The sequence below is a fragment of the Lepisosteus platostomus genome, chromosome 6 (genome assembly GCF_059453375.1).
Source record: "Lepisosteus platostomus isolate fLepPlt1 chromosome 6, fLepPlt1.hap1, whole genome shotgun sequence".
NCBI lineage: Eukaryota > Metazoa > Chordata > Actinopteri > Semionotiformes > Lepisosteidae > Lepisosteus > Lepisosteus platostomus.
The window spans coordinates 34,063,612-34,078,535 of NC_142616.1; the positions used below are offsets into that span (position 1 = coordinate 34,063,612).

The 14,924-nt window shown below is 35.8% G+C and overlaps 1 protein-coding gene across 5 annotated transcripts in view; it reads left to right on the plus strand.

Moving 5' to 3' along the window:
- Nucleotides 1–14,924, plus strand: part of inpp5f (inositol polyphosphate-5-phosphatase F) — an 84,576-nt gene that overhangs the window by 46,108 nt on the left and 23,544 nt on the right. For 2 of the 5 annotated variants that reach the window (XM_088635548.1, XM_088635551.1), the window contains exons 3-8: nucleotides 920–1,056; nucleotides 1,304–1,333; nucleotides 1,760–1,795; nucleotides 7,514–7,642; nucleotides 13,891–14,058; nucleotides 14,533–14,589. In XM_088635548.1, coding sequence (XP_088491674.1) covers nucleotides 920–1,056; nucleotides 1,304–1,333; nucleotides 1,760–1,795; nucleotides 7,514–7,642; nucleotides 13,891–14,058; nucleotides 14,533–14,589 — 557 coding nt within the window. Of the gene's footprint in view, nucleotides 1–919; nucleotides 1,057–1,303; nucleotides 1,334–1,759; nucleotides 1,796–4,681; nucleotides 6,830–7,513; nucleotides 7,643–13,890; nucleotides 14,059–14,532; nucleotides 14,590–14,924 lie in introns of those variants that run through there. The other 3 variants (XM_088635549.1, XM_088635550.1, XM_088635552.1) reach the window with 3 other exon arrangements.

Sequence of the window (14,924 nt, forward strand, 5' to 3'; positions counted from 1 at the left end):
TGTCACTAGTGGAGTTGTTTAGCTTAGGGCAGGAGCAGGACACAATCTAAAAGTGCATTTGAAAATTAGTTGTTATGCTTCCTTTAGCCTGACCCATTGTTTTTTAGTCCTCATTTTTGTGAAAACTGAACCGTAAAAATACTGGATTTGGAAAATGCTCTCTTTAAGATTGAAAAAAGGCACCAGCAGCATCGAGGTACAAATCTGAATCATTTTTAACACTGAGTGCTTTATCCTGCAAGGGAGATTAGAGTGAGTGTAGTTTGTATGGCAGTTTATTTACATGTTCTACACACCAGATGACATTGTACAAGATGACAGCTTTCCCCTTTCTGAGTTGTGTACAGTACAAAGTCACAGTCAAGTTGGTTGTTTTGCATTTCTTTGATCTTTTTCAGGTGCAAGGAGATTGCAGTCAGATCAGAGTAGAAACTTTTCAAAACACAAAGAAATGCTTCTAATGCTATGCCAGAAAAATGTAAATATATATCCATGTGTGGTGTGTTTATTCAAAAAGATTGAAATGAATTGTAAAGCTGGATTTAGCCTGTACAGGCTATTCAGCCGATTACAGTAAATGTACCTAGAATTAAGTGTTTTTATTTCTAAATGTCTTTACAAAATTGAAGTTGGCAGTCTTGTGGCATGTTTTCAGTCAAAAAAAATGCACAATTTTCAGTACTTCAAATGGGTGGGCAGGTGATGGTAAATATAAGTGGTTTTAATGGTTTTTAGGCAGCTGTCTCAAAAGTGTTCCTTTTGGGCCTTTGGTGTATGCATTCTATCTCCTGGTGACGTTTTGACCGTGTGTTTTTTATCCTGTATTCCTCAAACAGGAGAAATTAACATCTTGATGAAACTTGCTATATGCATTGTGGTCGCCATGATTGAATTTCATTCTTTTTCTTCTTCCCTGTAGACCTCCCCCTAGGCCTTATCCTAATCCGTCAGAGAGCTTTGGTTGGCAAGCTCCCCGGTGACCATGAAGTGTACAAAATAACCAAGATTGCCGTGATCCCTCTCTCTGATGATGAGCCTCAGGACTTGGAATTGGAGGTACTGTAAAGCCTTTTATTTGCAGAGAGAAGGAGTGTGCAACCTTTGTCCAACCTCTGTGGTCATTATCTTCACTGAGGATTGTATGTTTGCTTAATTTTGCAGCAGGATCTTTAGAGTGACTCATTGCAAAACCTTATGCCAAGTTTTGTTACATTTCAGTGTTACTAAGCCTTTAATCAATCACATCTCTAACCTGCTTCCCTCCTACACTTCACTGTGCTCATTTTTCTTTCACTCTATTCAGGTTTTACCTGGAATATCCTTGTACAGCCAGGTACAGTACTGAATAACTGTGTTGGTGTGCTCTAATCATACTGTTACTCATCTGGTTGCTTTTGGCAGCTGAAGGCTGAGTGGCAATTCATTTTTCAATTAATGCATATCAGTAAAATGGGGGAACAAGTCGCTTATACTAATGTACTAATTTCACAACTGAGCTGTCATTCTTCAGACAGTGATTTCTGGCTGTGATTAAACCATGAATGAAAATAGTGCAATATGTGATGATCAAATAAACCTTAAAAAAATGTAAACAAGACAACAAGACAAATTAGCACCACATGGCAGGAGAAGAGAAATGGAAATAAGCAGAATTACATGAGGTACTAAAAGATATTTGCCTTAATGTATTTACAATAAAGGGTTTGAATGGCTTGGAAATCAAGTCTATAACACGCTGCAATCTTCTTGTAAATTTCAGCGTGTGGCTGTGGAGGAACCACAGGACACAACGTTGGTAAATATAACTTGCATGGATGCCTTAATGATTCATATCAAGACAACTGTTATCTAAATTACTGCTCTTCAGTTTGGATGACTACATAAAAACCAGAATATCAAATATTTTCATTGTTTTTCATGTTTTTTAAAATGTTTTGAATTGGTGTTGAATACTGAATGAATCATGTGTGGGAAATCTGATTTATTTTTGTTGAACATGATGGAAATATTTCTGAACACCTTGGTGAAAAATGATTCCCATTGATATTGATTGGAAACTAAGTATATTTTCAGCCATTTAATAAAATGGGGGCATGCTGAGGTTCTATACATGATTTTTTGGCTTTTTGTTTAGATTAATTGCATTTTTTCTGTGAAATTTCCATGCCATTTCCATCTTTTTATACAGATAAATCTAGTACTATCATGTGATACAAAGGTATCCATAAATATAAAGCAATTAAAGGACAGATGTGAGGGAATTAAACTTTTATCTGCTCACCTTATTATTAACCATTAAGCTGTCTGGCAGTGGACTAGGATATTAATATGTTGATAAATGTCAGATTATTCCTGATTTACAAATTACATGATATACTTCAGCACTGTCTCTGATCTTGGAATTACAAGGTTTTGCTTGTATTATATATGGATGAATAATATAGCATGGTTTAAAGTTTACTGAAGATAACATTTGCAAAAACAGGACCGTCTATTCATATAACAAAGTTATAAAAATGATAAATTTGAGTTGTGTAATTTGTATTTAAGTACCATATTAATACTGCTGTCTGCTGCTTGACATTATCTCAAAATTAAAAGCAACACCTTACGTACAGTAACTTAATAAAATGTATGTATGCAAACACCTTTTTGAACCTACAGTATATAAAGAGTGTATCATACCTGTGTTGAGGATCATAGTTAAACTATTCCATGACTTCTGAATGAGGTGTATAAAGTTTATATAATTGAGTGCTGCATTTCTTATCCCTGTGAAAAGTGCTACTGTATTTTTGAACAGGGCTTGCAACATTAAAAGTAATAAAAAATAACACCACCTAACAAAAAATGAAAACAATTTCAACTGTTCATTAAAACACTGACATCCTGACTCCCTCCAGCAGCTCTGCCTGGTGATTTCAGTAACTAGCATTCCACTCCACTCATTAGTCCGTGCAAGTGCAATTAAATGATATGCCAGCTTCACCCTCTCTTTTGCCGTCTGTCATATACAGACCACTGTACTCCTTCTGTTCAGATATTATATCCACTAATGAGACACTGCTTCCCTTGAGTTTTGTGAGCAGCCTGTCCAGCTGTCCTTCACAAAGGTGACTTTCCACATTGCGGGCTACAAAATCAATAAAACACTTGAGAAGATAGTTTGAAAACTTCAATACACAAAACTTTTCGAAACATAAGCCCATTATTTGAGAGAAGAGATAAAAAACTAACAGTACAGTGGCTGAAAATGCACAGTTCATTGAATATCAACCGAATTTCTAATTATTTTACTGTACATACAGTGGTACCAGATTGATGTCATGTGTTGGTTAAGTGAAGTGTACATTGATAATAACAATAAGTTGTTATTATTAGGTAGTCCAAGATTAACCATAATTAAGACTTGTGACGCCACTGAGGGATATCAGGATATTAACCTGGGTAAATAGTTTTTTGAGTCTTTGTTAAAGATGTGTGATATTCCTTTTGGAATGTTCCATGAATATGTGTATTATATTTCTAGTGTATGAAGTTAACAATTCTCTGGTGTCCCTTATGGCTGAAGGTAACTTTTCCAAGCAGCATTGCTAAAGTCAGTGGTTCTGAAATCTTGTCCTGGTAGACTAGTTTTCGAACCAAGTGATGAGTGTTCATTCAAAATTCAGATGATTTTAGTTGCCTTTTTAACTTCCAGCTCCTAATAAAATCTATAGGGACCAGTTTCCCTCTACCTGGTAATTCTGTATTCAGGTGTTAACTGAAGTGTGACCAATTGAACATGAAATATAATAAAAATCAAGCAGTGTGAGAGTGTCTGAAACATTGTCTTTCCCACATGTCTGCTCACAATGAAATTATTTCCTATTAAGAGCTGTTTACCCAGAACCATGGAAGCAAACTTTTAGTTCTGTATGCTGACATTATGGGGAATGACATGCTTGAAGTTGCATATTTTTTAAACCAAGGATTGAGTGCAGAAACAACTAAACAAGCAAGCACATCAATTAAAGGCCTCAGTCAGCAGAGCTGGGCTGTAATAAACACCAGCAAACAGTGGTCCCCAAGGACTTTTGTTGGAATCTACAGGCTCAAATAAAACACTTCTGTTCCCATAGCAACTCATTCTCACCGATTTTGACCAATGTGGTAAGGGTGATTTCTGACCCAAAGAAGACTTATGGCCACTGAAGTAGTGCTTTGAATGTTTGCGGATTTACTGAGTCTGTCGCAAGTAGTACTAATACTAATTCCTTACACCTACAGTATGTAGCACTTTTTGGACACTCCACTCAAAGCTCTTTACAGGTAATGAGGACTGCCCTTCGCCACCACCAATGTGCAGCACCCACCTGGATGATATGAAGGCAGCTACACAGTACACTCACCACACATCAGTTATCAGTGGGGAGGAGAACAGGGTGATGAAACCAATTCATAGACGGGGGTTATTAGGAGGCCATGATTGGTAAAGGCCAATGGAAAATCTGGCCAGGACTCCGGGGTAACACCCCTACTCTTTTTGAGAAATGCCCTGGGATTTTTAATAAAGAGAGTCAGGACCTCAGTTTTTCCGTCTCATCCAAAGGACGGTGCCTTTTTACAGTGTAGTGTCCCCGTCACTATAGTGTAAGAATTAGGACCCACATAGATTGTGGGGTGGGCGCCCCTTCCTTAGCTTCCCCAGGAGGGGAGCAACCCGCAGAATCTGCTGACTCACCTTCACCAAGACAAACTCTTGGCTTTGAGATGCAGGCACTCCTGAAAATGAAAGTGAGCAACGTGCCACAGGAAGTCCAACATTCCCACAGCCCACTGGGTGGAGCTGAAGTAGTGACGTCCTGAGGTTTCTTTTCCAGTACCTGCTACTTTACCCAGCCTATCTCCTGAGGCATCCACTGACACACCTTTACCAAGAGAAACTGGCACACTGGAGAGACAGTGCCAGGCCCTCATAAGTAATTGAGAGTAAAAGCCAGTGTCAAACTCTTGGATTCAGTACGTGCACAGGAAGAAGGAAAAATGCCTTATCTGTTGTGATTGTGAGAAAACATTGTACACAAAATGAATGCTTGAAGCTTATTACTGTCCAAAGTCAAACTCTTCAAGTGAGTTTGTGTGTCTGTTCAAATGAGATGGTATTTCTAAATTGTCCTGTTCTGTTTATATCTGTATAAATAAAAATGTTTATGTTTTAATTCCATCAAAAAGTTTACTTGCTAAATGTTCATAGTACATCGTTTATTAAAATGTTACATCTTTTTAGATGTGACACTTATGAATCATTAATTTGAGTATCATTATGTAGCAGTCAATTTGACTGGCCTAGAGGTTATAGGTAGAAATATAGTCCTCGTTGACTATTCACATCCTCTAATGTTTTAAAATAAAACATTTCTATAAAAATCTTTTTCTTTCTTGCCCATTAATTAAATGCATCTATTGATTGAAATCGATAACTGTGAAAAGAAAACTTTTTAAAGATTACACTTCAGTTTTAATTACAATCGTACCATCATATTGCTATTTGCTGATTTCTGTGGATACAACTCAGTTCAGTTTACTTGTATAAAATACAAGGAACTTGATTAGAACAGGAGTTGTACTGTGGCTTGCAGGCTGTGTGTAGTCAATGTAAAATTGTCAAAAAATGGGAATGAACTTTCACATTATGAAGTAAATCTAGTTGCATTTGGATCAGGAAAATGTCATAACTGGAAAGAAGAAAAATTCGAGACTGAAAACATGGAACATAAAGCAACAAATGTCTCACTCTGTGTATTAGAATTATAATTCTGCTCATACATGTTATCCTGTATACAGTCACCAGGGCGATTTTGTTTACTTAAAATTTCCTTAGGGCATTTGTAACCATAGGAAACCAGGGCAAAGTTTTTGTGAGGGCTGTCAGTATTGCAGACCAGCCTCTGCATCTGTATAAAAAAAGTGTTTACATTTCTACAGTATTACGAGCTATGCAAATACAAGACATCCTGAAACATGGTTAGTGTGCGTGTCAATTGTATTGTAATGCAGTGCACAATTAGTGGCGATGGGTTGGTACTTAAGCAAGCTGTTGAAGTTGGGGATATGGTACAGTACATGGCCATTAGCTTTTGGGATCCACAAAGTTAAACTCAGCAGAACAGAATTTTCAAATAATTCTGGTAATGTAGGAAATTATAATTTTGTTGCCAAATAGTATAATTTTGGGCTGTTACCTTTCTGAAATTTACCTCCTATGATATTTATATGTTTATTTATAAGTAATCCTTTCTGCTCCATTATTTTGTTCTTGCTGTGACAATGTCATATAATAAAGAAATGTCAGTCCCCATGCACAGCATGCATGTAAAAACATGTTCTCTTATCTTTTTTCAGTTCTCTCTGGAGTGGTAAAGCACATCAGTTTCACCAGTGTTGTTCAGATATCTTTTCATGAATTGCTACAAAAACTAATATTAAAAGACAATTAACCAATCAATGATAATCAAAGGAAACAAATTAGATTTTGCAAGACTGAGCTTACACAGAAAGACACCAATGCATAAATATTACTGAGTGTCTGTTCTCATGTGTCATCAGGTGGATTACTTTTTATACAGTTAATTTGAAACAATCAAAAGACTGTAACGTTTTAAAACGTGTTTTTTTTCTTACAAAATCAAGCACAAAAGAAACTTTTCAGTTGCAATATGATGTTTTAAGGAACAACATTTTACTGAATTGTAAGGTAATTCAAGATGAACAAGGTGTCCAAATGTGTCCACTGTTAGAAAAAAAGATGAATGAGCTGAAGTTAATGACCAGCGATCACAGAATACAAGTAGGTATCTTTTTAGTTTAGCAAAAAAATTATATCAACAATTTACTTACAGAACTGTTGTATGTAGCTAATTGGCAGACTGAAATCACGAGTTAGGCTTAGAGAGTTTCTAATAAAGCAGTCCTGCTTTACCTCAAGCAACTGCAATCGTCAGGAGAACTCTGATCAGCTCTGTTTTACACATAGAGGTGACACACTGCAACTTTCAACCAAACAAACATTTAAATATTTTATAGTACATTATGGCCTTTGCTTGAGTGCCTGTTTCCTCATGTCATTTGATAAAGTTTTAAACTTTTGCTTTACTGTACATTTTATTGCAAGTACAATTGTAGATTTTGTAAGCCTGTGGAACAACAACACACTTCTGAGTAATAGCAAAACCTTGCACTCACATGCCCATGTAAAAAAGTTAAATTCTTACCTTTGCATGTTCATATTAATTATTCAAAATGTGTGATTACTTGAACAGAAATAATGTTCAGTTCCATGAACCTTCTCATTGGCTTTGGTAAATGCTATACCTTTGCTGAATACTATACCGGTGTGTTTTTTTATCACTGTTTTTAATATTGTTTTTGAATTACCCAAATAAATCTAAATACATTGATTGTAACACTGATCTTGCAAGTGAGATACCTGCAGTGTTATGACTAATAATTCTTGTATTTCTTTCATGTTCAGCTATGTAAGAAGCATCATTTTGGGATCAACAAACCGGAGAAGATAACTCAGTCACCAGATGAGTCGAAATTCCTGTTGAAGACCTTCAGTCAGATAAAGTCCAATGTTGGTGTGCCCATGAAGAAAAAGGTAAGTAACAGTGTTCTTTACAACTGTAGTACTTGTTTAATGAATAAAAATGGGCTTTAGAGCTTTCGTGTATGAACGGCATAAATTATTTTGTCAAATTCTAATTAAGTAGTACTGTAGTTGTTTAATAATCTATTGGATTGTCATGGTATTAAAATAAAAGGCTCCTTCATTCAGTGAAATACGGATGCCCAGATGATCAGATAAGAAGCATTGGTGACTATGCCAGGGGTATGTGCAGTGTTACTTAGTTCAGTTTTCTTCATGTATCATGTATGATTGTCTGAGCCAGATTCATAAAGCACACTTGAATGTGGCTGATCCTTTTATGATTTCATCACTCCTACTGTATATTGATTCTGGGTAATTACTGCATGTGCTGTCTTTGTAAACCTGCACTTAATGTAATCTTGTTGTATTTTATTACTGCTGCACATCTTAACAGGCTTTGCATGCAGGGAAAGTTTGGGATTGGTGACTGGTTTCTGCACAGGGGGGAAGAGAACAGGGAGGGGAGGTGGAAGACCAAGCCGAAGGTACAAGTGGGTCGGCACTGGAAGAGCTGAGAGAGTAACAGTGCATATAGGGACAAGGGATTTGAGATCAGAGAGGAAACAGTCGGGACATGTCTCATACATTACTAAGCTGATGCTGTTTTTCCAAATGTATTTTCAGTACTCATGTCCTATTACTTAACAGAAACTTAGCAGGAGCTCTGTTTTACAAAATCATTGATCCAGGAAGCAGTACATCCGTTTGGTCCCTTGCAACAAGCTCACTCAATCAATCACACTGATTTTGTACAGGTTATTTGTCTTGGGATATTTACCCATGTGTGTTTAATTTGAACATCATGAAAGGAAAAGGTTCCAAGTGTAGGTCTACACACTTGTGATTGCAAGGAATAAAGATTATGGAACAGAATATTGTTCTGTTTGAAAAAGATTAAGTATGATTTTTAAACTGAGTGGTTTCGAATTGCAATAGCTATAGAAAAACTGCAAAGACCTTGTAAACCCAGGCTGTATATATAGTAAAGTAGGTGATAAAATATCTTCCTTCATTCTCCTTAGAGCCTATGGCAGGTGAAGCTGGCTACACAATCTGTGTCCTAGTATCTCGGGGTGTGCTGGTTGCCTGAAATAACCTCACAAACAAATGCTCTATTTGTCAGTACATGTTCAGCAGAAATATAGTTTTTAGTTGTTCAGTCTGAACAAGAACCTGTTGATGAATAGGCTTATTTTTGCCTAGGTACTAAAAGACCATCTTATTTCCAGTATGTAGTACTATGATGGAAATAATAATTTTGATTCTTTACTGTTTTTTGTTCATGCCTGGCAATCACATGCATTACAAATTCACATATTTATCAGTCTTATAGTTATAACTAGACTCCTTATGGGTTGGATTAGGATTTGGGAAGTATAGTACATGGATAAGTAAGCATAAGATACATCCACATGAGTGCAAAATAATTTTTTAAAAATGATTCTGAATAACTTTATCCCAACAAACTGCTCTGTCTGTAAGGTGTACCCATTTAACAGTGGTTATTCTATGTTAACAAGGGAAGAGACTGCAATATTTGTAAAAAGTACTGTCCATTTTCGTAGTGTCTGTTCTACATAGCTCTGCATCTGTGATACAAAGTGCTTTATTATAGCACTGAGTTTAGCAGTCTCTTGCACATAATATAGTAACAGCAGATATTGTTAAAAGATGGTAACATTGCTTCACTGTAGAACTGTAATTCCCAACCATGGTACTGGTGGATCTGTGTGTGCTATTTTTATTCAAACTGAACCGTTGATCAGTTGATCACTGGTGCTAGCAAATTTCTTTAATTATTTACCAGCTTGTTATGCATTTTTGTTTAAGATCCTGTCTCTCCATTAATTCTTTGGTTTCAAAGGCACTCTGCTTCAAGTGTATTGTTCCAGAATAAAGAATGTAACTTCTCCTCAACTTGTTAATTAAGGGTGTGTTCTTCTTTTGTCTAAACAGCTCTTAATAAAGGATCAGTTTATGATGAGCAGACACTAGGAAGAATTACAGTATCAAACACTCCTGCAGTGAGCTTTTTTCTCTCAACAGAGGTCCAGTTGGTTACAGCTTGTTTTAGCACATAATTTTGTAATTTCCCCTACATTTAAAGACTTTTAATGGAAATCACTTGTATCACTTGTTGTTAGAGCACATCTGCCTCAGGTTCGTCATTGTATATTTGTAGAGTCAAGTAAAGTATTGTTACTTATTTTTGGCAAATATCACAAAAGATCCCCAAATGTTCAAATCTCTCAATCAAGGGGTTGACAGATTTTTTTTTTTTAAACATGCTGTTTCTTAGAAAGGTACTGTATTGTTTTTTTCAGGAGTACAAATCTTGTGTCATAGTTTAGTCTTGTCTGTAAAAGTGTAATGGAGACAATGATACACTGGGACAACTGATTAAACTGGTAAAACCTGATAAATTAAAAAAAATAAAAACAAATGCCGTTTCTCTTGTTTTCTGCTGGTGGCAGTAATGGCATCTTTTCACATTGGGAAAGTGGGAAAGACATATCTGAATTTAGGTGCATTATATTCATAGATTTTCAAGGCAAGCCACAAAATAAAGACATAATCATTTTCTTCTGGTCTGCAGTATTAAACTGAGGTGTAGGGTACTAAAACGTTATGGTCAGATGAGCATACTTGTTTTTACTAGATGAAGAAAATTAAACTGAACTGGGCTTACTGTGAACCACAATTAAAATTACTCACACAGAAAATTGCGTGGGCTGAACTCCATCCTGTTGGGTTTATTAGCAATATGTGCTGATTAGGTACAGAGAGGAAGAGCAGGCATGAAGATGACACAGGATTTATATCTGTTTTTTAAGGTCGTGGGACATGTATGCAGAGACTTGGCTCAAAATCAGTTGGATCAATTAGACTTCAAGTGTGGTTCACTCAATTAAATCTATTAACACAGCTAAATCTCATCCCGGGTTACCTGCACCAAGGCTTCATTATTTTTAATTAATCTTCATCTTTCCTATAAATTGAAACGATTATATTACTTTCATTTCTTTCACAATATTCTTTCCTTATTTCTTAATGTTTCAATAATGGCACCACATTAGTGATCTTTTAAGCGCTGCACTCTATAAACCCTTATATTCACATGTGGTGGCCATTACTAGCAAATCAAGTTGAATTGTGTTTATTGTATTTATCAGGGTACAGTTACTTTAATAAAGGTGAGAATTTGTATATGGGGTGGGGGGAAGAGGGCAGATGGATTCAATAGCATTGCAGTGAAAGTTAATTATTGCGCTTATGTCAACTTCATAATATATGTAACATTTTTATTCCTTTTATTATTATCATTGAAGTTTCTATTATTAAACAATAAAATTCGAATGCAAAAAAAGCATTAACTACATCAGTGACAGATTCCATCCATTCATTGTCAGAAAATGGCTCTTTCCTAATAAGAATATTTGCAGCCCTTAAACTGGGAAGCATAGGGCACAGTTGCAGAGCACAATGTACAGGCACCTGTAAACCGAGCAAGCATGTCTTTGCAAGGTAGGAGATAACTCATGCAAACCTGGCGAGAACGTGCAAGCTCCACACACAAGATGCCCCCAGGCCAGAATCAAACCCAGAACCCAAGACTTGTGTGGCAGCTGAACTGACCACTTCAGCAGTCTCCCTCATGACAGATTGAATAATAGAAATGCAAGCCACTCTTATGAATTAATGAAATAATGATTATATTATCCAAGTCTTTGTCTCTTTTGGGTTTTATTACGCAGTGATGTTTTATAAAATCTTTACAGATTAGTGCCCTGGAGAGGTAACACTGCTGCATGCTGGGGTCCTGCAATTCTCTACCTTCAGCACGATTTCTATATGTCAGTGACAACCAGGAATGAAAAGTATTGTTTCTCTATTAAAATAACTTTTGGCTTTATACCCAGCCACTGTAGTGTTAAAGGTGTGCAGTGCATTACAGGTTAATTAAGAAAACAAGTGTTATTGCGGTTTACATTTATCATTTTCTGTTCTCCAATAACTACCCAAAGCAACAGTACTATCATGGATCATAATAGATTTTATATGCGATAGTTAAGAGCTGCTCACAGAGGCATCCTACAGCATTTTCACATCCATGTCACTCTTCGATTATGGTCAGGCCAGTAGACTCGCATAAACTTCCCCCATTCTGGACCACTTTTTCCTCATTTTAAGCACTGACATCCCACAGAAAACAGTTTAATGGGTATTCAGGTCTCTTACAGTATAGTATCTGATATGTTAGGCCTACCCATCTCAAACCTTTTTTCAGTTCTCTTTTTGGAGCTACACACCTCGTGCCTGTTCTGTCCTCAGAGGGGATTTGAAACCAACTTTACAACTGCTTTTTGATACCTAGAAAATATAAGATATTTTTTTTTAATGGGGAAGAAAAATTATATGAAAGAATGTCTGTCTTGTGATTGTTACGTTTCTGTAAATGTGATTTGAAATGTGTTACTTTGCTTATTTCAAAACGTTCTATTACCAGAACAGCAGAAAAGATTCAGACATTAAAAGTGGTGGATCTTTACATTTACTTGTTGAATATGTAAATATTCAAATATAAAATGCCAAACCTCTTTGTAAATTAGTTTGTCAGTTTTAAATCCTCTTAAAACGTAAGTTCTTTCCACATACTGCTGTGTTTGTTGTGCCAACATTTGGGTTATTTAGAAAGTGTGTATAATTAACTGCTAGAAGAGCTTTTACTCACAGACTTGGTGTAATTAGATTAAACTGAAACCACAAAAGTGATTGGTTCCTTTATATATCCTCCTTTGATGTCAGCTTTGCTTTGAAGATGACAAATATTGTAATTTTGCTGAGATGAGGAAATCGGAAGTGAACCAGTTACCTCTTGACCTTACTGTGATCATGCTGCCAGATAAACTTTATCTTCATTGATTGCACAGATGTATCATCCCAGATCGATCTGAATCACTGAATCTCAGAATTGCTTCTATTGTCTTTTCTATTTGTCTCCTTATTTTAAAAAATTGTCTTATTACCCTATAGTTTCTTAAATACTGACATTGCTGATAAGTTTGAAAAGAACAAATGTTCCTCTGTGATAGCCTGCCTTTTGAGAAAAGACAAAAAATTCAGGACTCAGTTGGCTATATTGTAGGATGAATCTCCAGCGGTTGATGCAATAGTAGTAAAAGGTTATTGAGGAGCATTCATTTGAAACATTCAATTTGCACTTTGAGTGCAGCTAAAGTAACAGCTGAGTTTTTTGGGGGAAATGCTTTCATTCTTGGTTCAAATGTATAGGGCACCAAATTAACACTTAGCGACACTTTGAATTACAGGCGTTTCCTTATATTGAATGTTTTTATATTATATATCCAAATATTAGTACTATGATAACATAATGATTAAACTGGATTTAAGTGGAGTTTAAATTGCTCTTTTTTGTCTTAATGAAACTGTCTTCATAATTTAGTTGGCCATAGGTTAATGGAGCCAAAAACATCTCAAATTGGACGATGCTGTAAAATCTGGAACAGGCTTATTCAATTACAGTGTCAAAGGACACACATTAAATATCTGTTTTTTTATGCTTACATGTTACTCTATATTTAGTAATGTTTAAATCACTTTAATTCAAAGTTTATAGGAATAATTTCATTTTTGACGAGGGAGGCTACTTTAAGAAGTTTTTTTTTATATATTTGAAAATAGGTTTTTAGTCTTTGTTCTTTACCTGCTTAATCATAAAGTCCTTTCTTATTATAAAAAATAAATCTATCCATTTTAAACAGCCAGCTACCAGTGTTGTAATCCCGGTTGTTGCTATTACTATTATCATTTAAAAGGCTAATGATAATGTTTCTCAAAAAATATCAATTAAATTCCTTTATTTCAACAAAGGAGGCATAAATTCAAAGGCATAATTCTACATTCCCCTTGAAAATGTCAAAATACATCTGTGAAAATTAGTATTTTTAAAATACATTTAAAAATGATTACAATGCTGCCTCATTATGCATCATGTAAAATACTGTTTAGCCACTTGATATTAGGCACTTGTTCTAATGGACCAAAGGTCAGTAGGTGAAAATATGCATCTGTGTTTTCTATTGGTTTTAATTGTAAAGGGATGTGTTGTTTAAAACAGAAGTGGAGAGATGATTTCCCAGGGTACAGAAAACAAATGATTATTTCCTGTGTTTCAGATAAAAGAAAACAAAGAAAAAGAGCGTCTGGAGCGACGATTACTGGATGAGTTGTTCAAAATATTCATGGACTCTGACTCCTTTTACTACAGTCTGACCTATGACCTCACTAACACTGTCCAGAGGCAGGGCGATTGTGACAACTCCAGCTTGCCACTTTGGCAGCGGGTACGTAGAAGGGATTTTCAAGAAACCAATTAGCTTTCTAATGAACTTGCTTGTCATGCTTGTCATTGCTTTTTGTATAGTTACCTGAAAGAAAGCACAGTGTTGACTTCCTTTCTTATTATTCCTTGGTTTGCCTTCAGGATGTAATTTGCATCAATACATGGTTATTTTGTTTCATCTCCTTTGTTTTGAATGTAGATTTGCCATTTATTTTTATTGTATTCCCACCAAATTTGGGACCATTGATTGACCATTGACTCTTGCACCTACTCATGTCGGAGGAGAATGTCTGCATTTCTCCTTCTCTCCTGGCAGAAGAGTTTGCACAAATTGGAGGACACCACTCAAGCCAAGTTGCTCTTGTGTCAAGAGCCTGCTTTTTATCCCTACCACTGTGATGCAGTAATGTACATGTGTTTTGTTATGTTAACAGTGTATGTAAGGTATCGTTCACATTTTTATCTCTTTTAAAAGGTGGATGACAGGTTCTTCTGGAACAAGCATATGATTCAGGACCTCATAGATTTAAAGGTAAGTTCTGGTAGGATGTCCTGTAATATTGTGTTTCCTCCAGGATTCTTTTGCATCTCTTTCATTTAAGCGCTCAACCTAAACTCTGTTATAGCTTAATCTGTAGTTCAGACTAGAAAGCTTGAAAATGTTGCTGTGGATCATTTTATGGACCAAGGAGTCCATAAGCTTTTTTTTTATTCTCGACAAAAAGCTGTACATTGCTATCCACAAATCGGACAATATTGTATTAATGTAAGAGTATACTGGGAGAATGCTTTTGCAAATTAAAAATATTTGCTCACAGGGGTTGGTATTACAGTAAGTGTGAAGATACCAGATGCCTATATTTCTCA